At 45.6% G+C, this 13,321-nt stretch overlaps 1 protein-coding gene across 3 annotated transcripts in view; it reads right to left on the bottom strand.

Moving 5' to 3' along the window:
- Positions 1-13,321, bottom strand: part of FHOD3 (formin homology 2 domain containing 3) — a 475,942-nt gene that overhangs the window by 120,473 nt on the left and 342,148 nt on the right. Inside the window, exons 11-13 of one of the 3 annotated variants that reach the window (XM_042910026.1) lie at positions 4,796-4,897; positions 1,471-1,824; positions 970-1,044 (exon numbers count right to left, since the gene is read on the bottom strand). The exons of the other annotated variants lie outside the window; for them this stretch is intronic. Of the exons in view, the coding sequence (XP_042765960.1) occupies positions 970-1,044; positions 1,471-1,824; positions 4,796-4,897 (531 nt within the window). The remainder of the gene's footprint in view (positions 1-969; positions 1,045-1,470; positions 1,825-4,795; positions 4,898-13,321) is intronic. 3 annotated transcript variants of the gene reach the window in all.

Raw genomic sequence — 13,321 nt, 5'->3', positions numbered from 1 at the left:
CTCTGGCAAAAGCATTTTGCTGACAAGGACTTGCCTCAAGAACCCTGGCAGGGAGAGGCCAGGGTTCGAGGTCTGGCATTTGGAGTTATCTGTAGATGACCCCAGAAAGGAAAGAGACAGACTCTCTAAAAGAGAGGCCTGTACAACGCACAGGTTAGGACCAGAAGCTGGGCCAGGATGCTTGGGGCAGAAACCACTCCCCACTTCCCTAGCTCTCTGTGCCTCAGTTTCCTCATGGTAAATAAGGGATAGTAATATAACCTACTTCTTAAGGGTTAAGTAATGCTTTGAAATGCTAATTTCATGGAAAGTACAGGGGCTGGCTCATAATAAATAAATGTTATCAATTATTATTACTCTAAGATGGGAGCAGCCACAAGTATGATCAATCATTGACTTTGAACAGTTGATTGTTCAAGATATTCAAACCCTTGATTGCCCATTCCCCACTCTGTAGAGCTCCTAACCCAGGCAATAATAGTGTCGGGCAGGCACACAGGCATGGGACAAGCACCTGCTAAAAATTCCTCGTGCGGTTCCGATTTGCACACTGCCCTCCCTCTGCTCCCCTCTCCAATTGTTGTAAGAATTATTGCAGTGCTCACACTTCAACAATGTAATTGTGTTAATGGCTGTGAAAGGATTCCAAGGGCAACTGCCCTCTCGCAGGGAGCTATGAGCAATCTGTGAAAGAAATATGCATATATTAGAATAAAAACGGGCGCCTGGGTGGCTCGGTCGATTGTCTGACTTCAGCTCAGGTCATGTCTCACGGTTTGGGAGTTCGAGCCCCACGTCGGGTTCTGTGCTGACGGCTCAGAGCCTGGAGCCTGCTTCGGATTCTGTGTCTCCTCCTCTCTCAGCCCCGCCCCCACTCGCACTCTGTGTCTCTCAAAAAATAATTTTTTTTAAAAAAAAAGAATAAAAGGAGAAAGCTGGAGAAAAGAGAGAGAAAATAAAGACACCCACCTATTAGAAGAGAAAGACCGGAAGTTGTAAGGCTCAGAGACAGAGTATGTGCTCAAATGGAGAGAATCAGAGGGACTGTTAAAGGAAGGAAAATCCCACTCAAAACGCTGCATAGGAAGGGGGCAGAGCACTTCACTGTATTCGGTAGGTCAAACGAGATGCACCCCACACAGTTAGGTGTGAAATGCATAGATTTTGTCAGACCATGCATGTTTTTAAAAACCTTAGGTTTAAAAATCCATTTTTAGTAATTGTGTTATAACAGAAGAGCTCTTTGATTCAAACACACGGCAGTTTTCCTCTGCCTCCTGCCTAAATCCTGGTAATTGTTTAGTTAGTGGCCAGGGAGTTAGTTTACACCACCACCGCCCTCTGCTCAGATTGGAATACACACACACACACACACACACGCACAGCAGAGGACAAGCCAGTCAGTACAAGTAACACGTTGTCTCCTTCCCTGGATTAAGCTCACACGGGCCTCCAGGTGGCTGGATCTACCTGCTTTCCTTCTGGGCCTCAGCCTCCTTTTCCTTGGTGGGTAAGGGCGAATCCTCAAAGTCATAGGAGAAGAGGTGGAAGGGGCTGTGGGGCACATAGGGCAGCTTTTCTATGGTCGGTGATGCCTTCGGGGGGCCAGGCGCGGAGGAGGAGGGCCGGGAGGCAGAGGCAGGGGTCAGGGGTGGCAGCACGAGGGCAGGCCCAGAGGACCTGCTGCGCAAGGGGCCCCCCACTGCAGTGCTGGCTGGACATCGTTTTCCCTGGGAGGCGGCATTTGAAGCAGTGGGGAGAGCTGAGCTCTGGGGAGCAGCATCCTTTCCAGCAGGGCTCTGCTCAGAGGCAGGGCGAGCCTCTCTGCCGACCCAGCAGGGTGGAGGGCAAATGGGGAAGGAAAGGGAAGTGAAGGTTAGGAAAGAGAAAAAGACACACAAACCCCCCACTACTGCTACGGCCACTTAACTTCAGAATCCAGCTATGTTTCTTGAGCTGCAGCATGAAAGCTGGCCGGCCAACAGAAGCTTTGGTTTGTTCAAAAATCCTGGCGCCCTGAGCTTGTCCATCTGGGAGGCAAGACTTGCTGAGCGCAAGGACACATCCTTGCAAACCAGTATGGCATCTGGGCATTTCAGAGGCTTTTGTGTGGAGAATTTAACAGAGCTCCTAAGGCTCTTCTTCAAAGGCTTCCCAAGCCTCCCCAGCTTCTCCCCAATGGTTGTGTTGGCACCTGAATTTCCACAATTTGAATTTCATTTCTTTCTCTTGGTCAAATCAAGGTTCTGTCCTCCTCCTAAAAAGCCCAGTCTTAAGGAAGAAGCATCCCCCAAGCCCCATACTTTAGGTCACGGCTTTCAGGTGCATTCTTGAAAGGAAGTATGGAAAAGGAAAAAGAAAAGAGATGCTAGTCTCTTGCCAGGAGTACCAAGAGCCAGCAAGGAGGGACTGGCATGATGAAGTCAAATTTTGCCCATTTCACACTTTTCCCACAACCTATCTCCACGACTAAGCCCATCTGGACTCCTTCAGGCAGCCCAATTCTGCCAGTTATAAAACTTTTCCACCTTCACAGGACTGGATTTGGACCACTTAGATATTTTGAAATACACCCTTATAACCTGAGCATCTCCGTTAAACTCTGCATTTTTCAAAACCACAGTCCCTCTCTCAGAGAACTGGACTCCCAGACGTGCCCATTGGGAATCGGATGGGAGCTGTTTTCTCTCCGAGCTCAGATTCAGAGTTCCCTCTATATAGAAGGGCAGGGACATACCAGTTGCCCTGGCTCGAGGGGAGAATGGGATGAGAACTCACTGCAGTCTCAGCCCAGGTCTGGCACACACACACACAGTGGGGACATGGGGTTGGCATACACAAAGCAGCAGGCAGCAGGCAGGGCAAGCTGTGAAGGACACCAACACAGCAGAAGTAAGCAGAATCTTTCTTGCCACTTTAAGGTCTGGTGGGATTATGCCAGGAAATAAATATATCCAGCTCAAAGTTAATGAGTGCCTTAGTAACTGTCAAGGTCAAGCTCCGGTATGCACAACTTTATTTCCTAAAACTGAAAAGCCTAACTGCAGTTTGTTCAAGGATGCCCTCCAGCATCAGGTCATAAAGAAAACAGACCTTTCAGGGGTGCCTGGGTGGCTCAGTTGGTTAAGTGTCCGACTTCGGCTCATGTCATGATCTTACAGATTGTGAGTTTGAGCCCTACCATCAGGCTCTGTGCTGACAGCTTGGAGCCTGGAGCCTGCTTCAGATTCTGTGTCTCCCTCTCTCTCTGCCCCTCCCCTGTTCGTGTGCCGTCTCTCTCAAAAATAAATATTAAAATTTTTTAAAAGACCTTTCAAAACAGTAAATAACCATCTACCTATGTAAATAACAATCCTATGTAAAGACAGCACATCAGGAGGGATGTTTTGAAGGTTACCCTTCAAAGTCAGATTCTTCTCTCTGGTCCTAGGTGCTGTCCCATGAGACTAGCCAAGGGGGGATGGGTTTGTGTAGGTGAGGCAGAACATGTACATTTAAACACATATGGAGCCATACCAGTGTATTACTGATTTCTACATGATTCCCTGTGGTTAATTTTCAACCTAAGGTGGGACTACCAACGAAACTTCCTCCCTTCCCAGAGCACCCCTAACTGAATACCATTCCCCTCAGGCATGGCAGCTCTAGATAGGCAAGGGGCTCTAATAGCAACCTTTCTTACCCCCCTCCCCCATTCTGACCTGTGTGGCTCACTCTTTGTGACCGGGCCATTCCTTCCCTCTCTCAGCACCCGCACCCTGCTGACTTCTTCCCAGACATTTATTTCCAAAGCAGGGAAACAATCACTAGTTTGTCAGATCACAGAAGATTCCACGGCCCCTGGGAATGGTGGGTGTCTCAGCACATCAAATGGCCACTTTAATGTGCACTGGTGGTCTGGACAGAGAGGCCAGGCGGCAAAGAATCACACCGACTTTGAAGTCGGTAAGAAAGAGGTTTCACCCTAATTTATCCAAGATCTCTTTGATTTTGCTTATTTGCAGAAAAACAGTAAAGGAGTCCATTTGCAGTGGTAATCAATTAAATGAAAAAACATTCGACTTTAGAATTACTTTTGAATACTAGAAAATGAGATTGCCTGCAATCAATTTTTATTTTTTATAAACACATCATTTGGGGAGAATATCTATAAAATTAAAAAATATCTGCAAGGTGCCTGTATCTGTTAACATTGTCTGAAGACAGAAAGCATGTATATTGGAAAGGTATGAGCAGAGGACAGTAAACTCCCTCAAAAGGCCGTAGAACCATGTTACTTATTCTGGGTATGAAAATAAATAACAGGAAAATTTTCTGGGCTGCACAGGATGAAAAAGTACTCCTGTCCACTTGGATAAAAAGCAGAGCTGCATCATTAACATCGTAGCTACCTGTGCCAGTTTAGCAAATATTACATTAGTAAAATTAGTAGGAAGAAGGAGACACATGGAATTATCCTTATTACAATGCTGGAAGAGTTAATAACATTTTCTGATCAGAGATGAACATCCTTCTAGTCACTGTCAATCTGACTAAGCCAAAGCACTAATGAGGGAGGGAGGAGCAGGGTGAGTTTTCCATAAAGCATCCTAAGGAAGGGAAAGTGTGGTTCTCTAATGAACACGTGCTCAGTTATTTCTACAAAACTAGTCGTCTGTGGCTCCGTGCTCAGGGTAAAGGTTTGCCGGTGGGAGCCAGTGAGGAAGGGAGACCTGAAAGGTGGCTGGCTGCAAACATCTATTAGGAAGGAACCTCGGGCTATTAGTGGGAGCCTGGGAGTGTCCAGGCTCGGTACCTGTCCTTGCCCTGACAGGGGGCATCATCCTCTCTCTCTTCCTCTGAATTGGGCTCCGTGACTGGTTGCTCTTCCTCCTCCTCCTCCTCCTCCTCCTCTTCCCTGAGACAAGGCAAGGCAAAGAGAAATGCACAGAGACAAGATGGAAAAGCGAGGTGAGTGTTACAAACGGGAAGATGAAACAAAAAACCAACCGGGCCAGCTGGCTGAGATGAAAAGGACACAGTCCGAGAGGAGAAAGGAGACAGTTCTGAGATGAGGAAATCTGAATGTGGGCAGAGATACAATAACCCGGCACAGGCCGAATTTCTTTGTCAAGTTGGCTGGCTGGCGCTGCCCTGCTCCCCCCACACACGGTTCCGAGCAGCTTCTGGCCTCGGGCAGGGCCCTACTGTGGTTTTCCTCCTCCACACGGAACCATGCAGGAGTGTCCTTGGGGATGTCCAGCTCCCGCAGAAGGCACAGAGTCCTCACCTCACCATGCTGGTTAGAAACCACTGAGGGTCAGGCCAATCTGGAACTCACCTTCATGGCAGGGTGGGGGTGGGGGGACACATGGTTTACAAGCCACTCCCTCACTCTCAGTGTACGTGGTGCAGGGCACGCTGATCCTGGGGGATGGACAGGTGGCCCAGGTGGAGTCACTACTGTCACCTCTGGGATTTCTCCTGGTGCCTCCAGCGATGAGTAACCGTGAGGGTGGCCTAAGTGCGGGGCCGCCTGCTGTTCCTGGTGGAGGAAGGCTGCCTGCAGCCGACCCACGACCCACGGAGAGCAGAGTGTGGGCCTGGGAGGCGGTGCAGGTAGTAATCCCACGACAAGTTTAACCCTTGGATCTGGTACTGCTGAAGCTCCGCCCTCGCCTTTTGCTAATGGAAGATAGTAAATTCTCACTCTTGCTTAAGACAGTTTAATTTGGGTGTTGTCCTTGCAGCTACATGAGTACAGGCCTCGATAACCGAGTCACTACCCTCCTTTGGGCTCTAAGCCCTGTCAACACCTGACTCCTGTCATGGCCCACACGGAACACCTAGCCCAGGCCCCATGGACATATCAATCCGTTGCGTTCTTGAACTCCAGTAACCTTCACCTTTTGTCACTTCAGCCCCTCCCACCCTGGACCTCACCATCAAACAGAACCGGTCCACCTTGGAGATCTTACATCCAAACCTCCTCCCCCACCCCACCCCTCCATGACCACAAGCCCTCATTCACCCCCTAGCTCTCATTCACCTCCTGCCAGAGCTCCACTGTCATCTCCTCGCGGCCATCCTCTACCCTCTCAATGCTGCCAGCTCCTTCTTGCCCTCAGTCCTCCAGAATTCACCACTCCCCACCCCAGGCATCATTTTCCCAACATCTTCAACCCTTTTGCCCCCCACTGTCCTCTGCTTGTTTTCTCTTTTCACTGAAGTATAAAGTACACTCAGAAAAGTACACAAATCACTGAAGTTTCGCAAAATAAACACATCCATAAAACCAGCACTCCCCTAATGCTCCCTTCCTACTGCTTCCCTTCCCTCCCTCACTTCAGACAGCAGAGGTCAGTTAGCCTGGCCTGGTTTTCTTCTGTCTACAAGGAATCATACCATATCCAGCTTCTTTTGTTCAACGTAACACTTGGGAGACTCATCTACACTGTTATAGGTCATTGCAGACCATTCATTCTCATTGTTATATAACACTCCCTTGTATGAATAGAGCACAATATAGTTTACCCATTCTACTGCTGATGATAACCAGACACTTTTCAGTTTGGGGTTATTTTGAACAGGGCTATTACGAACATTGTAGCACAGGTCTTTAATAGAACACATGTACATATTACTACGCAGTATGTTATCTAGGAATGACATTTATTGGTCATATGATACGCTTGGGTTCATCTTTATCAGGAACTGTTAAACAGTTTTTAAAAATGACCTGGTAGGGGCGCCTGGGTGGCCCAGTCAGTTAAGCATCCGACTTTGGCTCAGGTCATGATCTCACGGTTCGTGGGTTCGAGCCCCGTGTGGGGCTCCGTGCTGACAGCTCACAGCCTGAAGCCTTTTTCTGATTGTGTGTCTCCCTCTCTCCCTGCCCCTCCCCTGTTCACGCTTTGTCTCTGTCTCAAGAAAAAATAAACATTAAAAAAAATTTTTTTAAATGACCTGGTAAATTTAAATTCCCATAAGTAGTACATGAATACGCTGCCTGCTCTACATCCTTGCCAAGATTTGGTGGTTTTTGTTTTTCTTTTGAGTTTTGTCTGTTTCATTTTAGCCATCTAATCTGTGTGTAGCAACATCTCACTGTGATCCGAGTTTCCTTTCTCTGATGACTAGTGAAGCTGGGCACTTTTGTCATACTTTTCGGGATTCTCCATTCAGATATCCTCTTTTTGAAATATAAGTACTTCGCCCGTTGTTTTAAATCCAGGTTGTATTTTTATTTTTGATTTGTAGTTCTTTATATAATTTGGGGACAAGTCCTTCTGTCATACTTATGTGTTGCAAGAATCTTTTCCCTCCCTGTGGGTTGCCTTTGGACTCACTTCACGGTGTCATTTTTTTTTTTTTTTTTAACGTTTATTCATTTTTGAGAGAGAGAGCGAGAGAGAGAGCACAAGCGAGCATGAGAGGGGAAGGGGCAGAGATAGAAGGGGACAGAGGATCCGAAGTGGGCTCTGAGCTGACAGCAGAGAACCCAATGCAGGGATCGAACTCATGAACCATAAGATCATGACCTGAGCCAAAGTCAGAAGCTCAGGTGCACCTCATGGTGGGATTATTTATTTATTTTTTAAGTTTATTTATTTTTGACAGAGACAGAGACAGAATGCAAGTGGGTTAGGGACAGAGAGAGAGGGAGATACAGAATCAGAAGCAGGCTGCAGGCTCTGAGCTGTCAGCACAGAGCCCGATGTGGGACTCGAACTCACGAGCCGTGAGATCATGACCTGAGCCGAAGTCAGACGCTCAACCGACTGAGCCACCCAGGCGCCCCAGTCATGGTGTTTTTTTAATAAACAAAAATTCTTAATCTTAATGAAGTCCTACTTATCTTTTTTGATAGTTAGTACCCTTTGTGTCCTGGTTTAAATTGTTTTGCCTACACCAAGGTCTCAGAGATATTCCCCTATGTATCCCTCTAAGCTTATTACCAAACTGTCTCCTTTGGGCTCAACAGCTTCTGAGTCTGCACCAAACTGTCACATGACTTGTGTGTGCCATGGCTTTACTCTCATGAGTGGCAGGACACGACCAGGGCAGGCAGCACAATGACCTACTTGGAGGGCCCACTTCCAGAATGCCCTATGGTCAAAGCACTGGCCTTGCCCTCCTATCCAAATGGATGGAGAAGGAAATACTGCCTCACGGCATGCAGGAATTTCTATGCCTGATTTTAGTTTCAGACCGTGAAGAAATTAGTCAAACAGAATCTTTTATGCTGATCATATTTAAGATGAAGAATAAGTTCAGACACTTTTGCTTTTCCCCTCGCTGAATTTTCTCTTAAAGTAGAACTTAACTTTGTTTATATTTGTGCAGAAAGAATTCTGGGCCTTTGGCCCTTGTTTTTCAAATACCACTAGGGGTGTTTTGTTTTTAACTGATGGGGAGTTACTGCAGGGGACAGGTCTACTGTGAACCCAATAGGCACTTTCCTTTTTACAATAGTCTCAAACTGGAGGCCACCCTTTCCACGTTGGAAAAGACACTGAGAGGCCCACAGTCTGACCAATTCTGTAGGGCAGAGTTTTCTTCAAAGCCAACCTTACTTCCCAAATTTGGGTCTCAGGCTGATGTCACATTTCTTAGGCTTCAAAAACCAAACAACCAAACAACATAAACACAACCAAACAGGAGCACCTGGGTGGTTCAGTCAGTTGAGCATCTAAATTTGGCTCAGGTCATGATCTCACGGTTCCTTAGTTCACGACCCAAGTCGGGTTCTGTGCTGACAAGCAAAGAGCCTGGAGCCTGCTTTAGATTCTGTGTCTCCCTCTCTCCCTGCCCCTCCCCTACTTGCTCTCTGTCTCTGTCTCTCTAAAATAAATAAGCATTTTAAAAAAATTAAACAAACAGGACATTGAATGTTGCTGAGCCTTTCAAAAGTACAACAGAAACATTTAAAACAGTATTAAAGTATATTCTAGGACCAAAATACTATGGGTGAGGAAAAGTAAAGCCACAAATTCAGAGAAGGCATTTCAGTACACCTAACAGACATAAACTCATATCAAAAATATACAAAACATATTTTAAAAATAAAAACACAACTATAAAATTGTGCAAAACATATGATCATGGCCCATAAACATGTATGAAGAGATAGTTTAACCTATCAATCAGGACATATAAATTAAGACCACAATGAGATACCATCTTATCTCTGCTTGGAAAAATTAAGACGTCTGGAAACACCAAGCGCTGAAGAGACTATAGGTCGTCTGACTCACATATTGCTGACAGGAGTGTGCACTTAGGAAAAAGAACGTATATTTTTTATCATGTCAAGTTCAATTCCCGCACCATGAGCCAGCAGTGCCACTGCTTGATGGCACTACTATACCCCAGAGCAGTGCTTCTGACTAGGGTGATTCATCCCCCAGGGGACATTTGTCAATGGAGATCTTTTTAGTTGTCACGACTGGGGAGCAGGTGCTACTGTCTCCTGGCAGGTAGAGGCCAAGGATGCTGCGAAATATCTTGCAAACGTACAGGACCGTCCCCCGCGACAAAGAAAAATTCAGTCCAAAATGTCAGTACTGCCAAGGTTGAAAAACCCTCCCTAGAGATACTGACACACTCGTGCACCAAGATAGGAGTCTAAAAATATTCTCAGCAGCACTTTTTGTAATTGCCAAAAAATGGAAACAACCCAAATGCCCACTGGAGACAAAGACAATCAACAGGTTGCGGTATATTCCAAGCAGTGAAAATAGAGGACTGTTGACTTCACGTGACAATATGGATGAACAGGAGCTGCATAATATGGAGAAAAGAAGCGCAAAAAGGAACAATAAATATGACCTTCCTGAAAGTTCATAAAGGCAAAACTGTAGGGTGGGTTTAGTTACATGTTTGACACTACTACGAAACAACAAAAAACCTGATAACGATAGACAAGATTTCAGAGTGCGGGTTACCCGGGCACAGAGATGGGAAAGACGGAAGTGCATGGATGGATAGAAGTTATGGGAAACGCTCTGGGTTTTTAGCCAGGCCATAGTCTCATTGGTGTCCTTTATACCAATAAGTAAATTGTACACACAAATAAGCTAGAAGAGGGCCACACCTGGACCAGCAAATGATAAAGTACCATAAACCAAAAATTATGCATGATCCAACGCCATACACTTGTGATTTTTACAACAATTTTTTAAAGTTGTAGGTTCACAGTAAAATTGAGATGATGTAGAGATTTCCCATAAATAGGTAACAACAATTTTTTTCAAAAGCAAAAAATTTTAACTACAGGGCAAGAGGGCCCTCTCCCTTTATCCAACAAATATTTATTGAACACTTATTATGTGCAAGACTCTGGTTCCCACCCTTGGAGCTTACAGACCCATGGGGGGAAAGACATTGAACAACTAAATGTACCAAGAAGTATTCACCTGGGGAGTGGGGAGCTGACTGGCCGTGAAAGTGAGAATTCCACACAATGCTCTTGGGGTGAAACTCAGAAGGCCACGGAGGGACTGACCAGAGGACAAGAAGAACTTTTACACATGACATTGCCCTACTCAAGCCTTAGGATTCAGTCCAATTTACCCAGCCAATACTCTAACCCCCTCTACCATCTCTCCAACTTCATCTCCTACGCTCCCTTCCTGTACCTCCCTATTCCAGTCTTCATCAGTCTGTTGAGGTTTCCACCCAATGCCCACGGTATGTCAGCTTCAGGGCCCCTGCAGGAGCCACTTCCCTGACTACAATGACTCCTCCAGCTACTTTTCTGGGGGACCAGACCCCCAGGGACATCCAGGAAATATGTGCTGACTGTTGCTTCTTTGGCACCATGGACCTAGCATGACACTCAGCACAGAGGCACTTGCTAAGGGTGGTCAAAGAACAAGATTGACAAGAACAGGGGCACCTAGGTGGCTCAGTTGGTAAAGCATCTGACTTCGGCTCAGGTCATCTTGCAGTTTGTGAGTTCGAGCCCTGCGTCAGGCTCTGTGCTGACAGCTCAGAACCTGGAGCCTGCTTTCGACTCTGTGTCTCCCTCTCTCTCTGCCCCTTCCCTGCTCACGCTCTGTCTTTCGCTTTCAAAAGTAAACATTAAAAAAAAAAAAAAAAAGATTGGCAAGAACAGAGATATAATCTCAGAGACCTCCCGCGTTGCAGAAGAGAAAGATGAGGTCCAGAGAGGGCAAGTTCACACAACTGGCCAAGAAGACCTCTAGTCTCCTGATATCCAGGCTAATGTCTTTTTTTTTTTAAGTTTATTTATTTATTTTGAGAGACAGAAGAGAGTGCAAGCAGGGGAGGGGCAGAGAGAGGGAGAGTGAGAATCTCAAGTAGGCTCTGCACTGTCAGCACAGAGCCCGATGCAGGGCTCGAACGCACGAACCATGAGATCATGACCTGAGCTGAAATCAAGAGTTGAAGCCTAACCGACTGAGCCACCCAGGCACCCCCGCCTAAGGTCCTTCCTACCAGCCAGCTTACCCCCTGAAACCAAAGCAGAATCTCCACTGGTTTCATCGCTTTAGCATCACTGCACTATTCTTCCAAAGCAACTATTCTTCTCCTGCACTGTGCTCAATCCTCCCTCTTGCACGGCACAGACAACATGATACATGGCATACTAGAACAATGGACAAAGCTGCTTATGGGGCCCAGTTACCCCAGACCTGCCTGGTTGCCCTGAGGAGATCAGTGTCTTGACATAAGTATGACACTTGACATAGGTATGACATTTGAGGCAACTAATTGGAAAGCTCTGTCGGAAGGTTTAGATAAGATAAGAAGGTTTAGATAAGAAGGTTTAGATAAGAATGTTTAGATAAGGTTTATATGCTCCATTTAGTTCTGTAAAATGTACATGACTTATCAAAATTAGATGAAAAAGAATCTCTTAGAAATGTTTTGTTAAATTTATGACGGAGAAAGCGTCCCCTTGGGCTCCGTCCGCATCACTCTGTGTTAACAAATACTTAAACCAGTTTGAATTTAGCTTTGCGGTGACTCACAACACTTTCTGTTAACTTTAAGACTGTTTCTAGGTTACCAAGGGCCAAGATGAGATTTGAAAATTTCCAATTAGTGATCTTAATCAGTTAAGACACATATCTGACCAAGTGAAGCAGTGATTTCATTCAAAAATAGTTTTATTAGCCACTTAAAAAAAAAAAAAAAAAGCTTTCCTTAAAAGATTTTTGCCAGCCAAAAGAATGAAAAGACATTTAACTGAGCCCAGCTGTTGCTGATGTTTCCATGGTGAGAACCCAAAGTTAGACAGGAAAGTATTTATTGTCCCTGTAGCATGCAAAGTTTAGAAGGAGTATGAAGCACAGGCCATGGATACCGAATATACCTAAGAACTGGACCACTGGCCAGAATCTTCATGCATAAGCCATTATTTTGTTATTCTGCTTTATTTTTTTAAGTTTATTTTGAGAGAGATAGCCTGCGCAGGAGGGGCAGAGAGAGAGGGGGAGAGAGAGAGAGAGAGAATTCCAATCAGGCTCTCCAGTGTCAGTGCAAGGAGCCTGATTGGGGCTCAAACTTACAAGTCATGAGATCATGACCTGAGCCGAAATCAACAGTTGGACGCTTAACCGACTGAGCCACCCAGGTGCCCCTTGTTACTGTTTCAGAATAAAATACTAATGGATCCAACACACTCTTTCTGCTGAAAACAGTTTAATATAACAGAATTCCAGTCTGTAGAGTATAAACAACAATAGGAAAAAATGCATTAGCTAAGTTGCAACCAATTCAGGTGTAAAGCAAATCAATTCAATGATACCTATAGGCAGTGAGGTGCCTCACTACTTTATGCGGACTTTGATTTTATGTTAAAAAAAAAAAAAAAACCTTTATTCTAAGCCACAGATACTAGTAAACTCTGTTAAATGTCCCTTAGAAGTCTAGGAGAGAAGTGAAACCAGGATAAAGGGAGAATGGAATTCTCTATGAACTTTTGAAAACAGAAGAGACGCCAAGTCCCAGGCTGAGGTTTCAAGATGGCTGCCTCCAGAGGTGAAAACAGCCCTGCCCTGGGTCTGGCTTGGCTTCCTACTTATCTCACCCATACAATAAAGTGGAAAAGCAGAAAGGGAGCCCCCAGCTCTGGCAGCCTGTGAAAGCTGAAGACACATAATCGTGTGGCCATGAGACAAGTTCTCCCATTTCCAGAAGTTACGCCACTACTAGTCTCATATGTGTTTACTGGTTAAGCTTAATTTTAAATATTTCAAGTAATGGCCCCTCTCACACACACATTCTGTGTCATGTTTTTCACAAACGGGAAGAGAAGTATACTGAAGAGTAAAAAACCTTTAGTTATCAATCAGGGCAACAGGATGTGTGT

Source organism: Panthera leo, chromosome D3 (genome assembly GCF_018350215.1).
Source record: "Panthera leo isolate Ple1 chromosome D3, P.leo_Ple1_pat1.1, whole genome shotgun sequence".
In the NCBI taxonomy this organism is placed as follows: Eukaryota; Metazoa; Chordata; class Mammalia; order Carnivora; family Felidae; genus Panthera; species Panthera leo.
The sequence above is the reverse complement of the archived record's forward strand: the minus strand, read 5'-3'. Positions and strand labels throughout refer to the sequence as shown.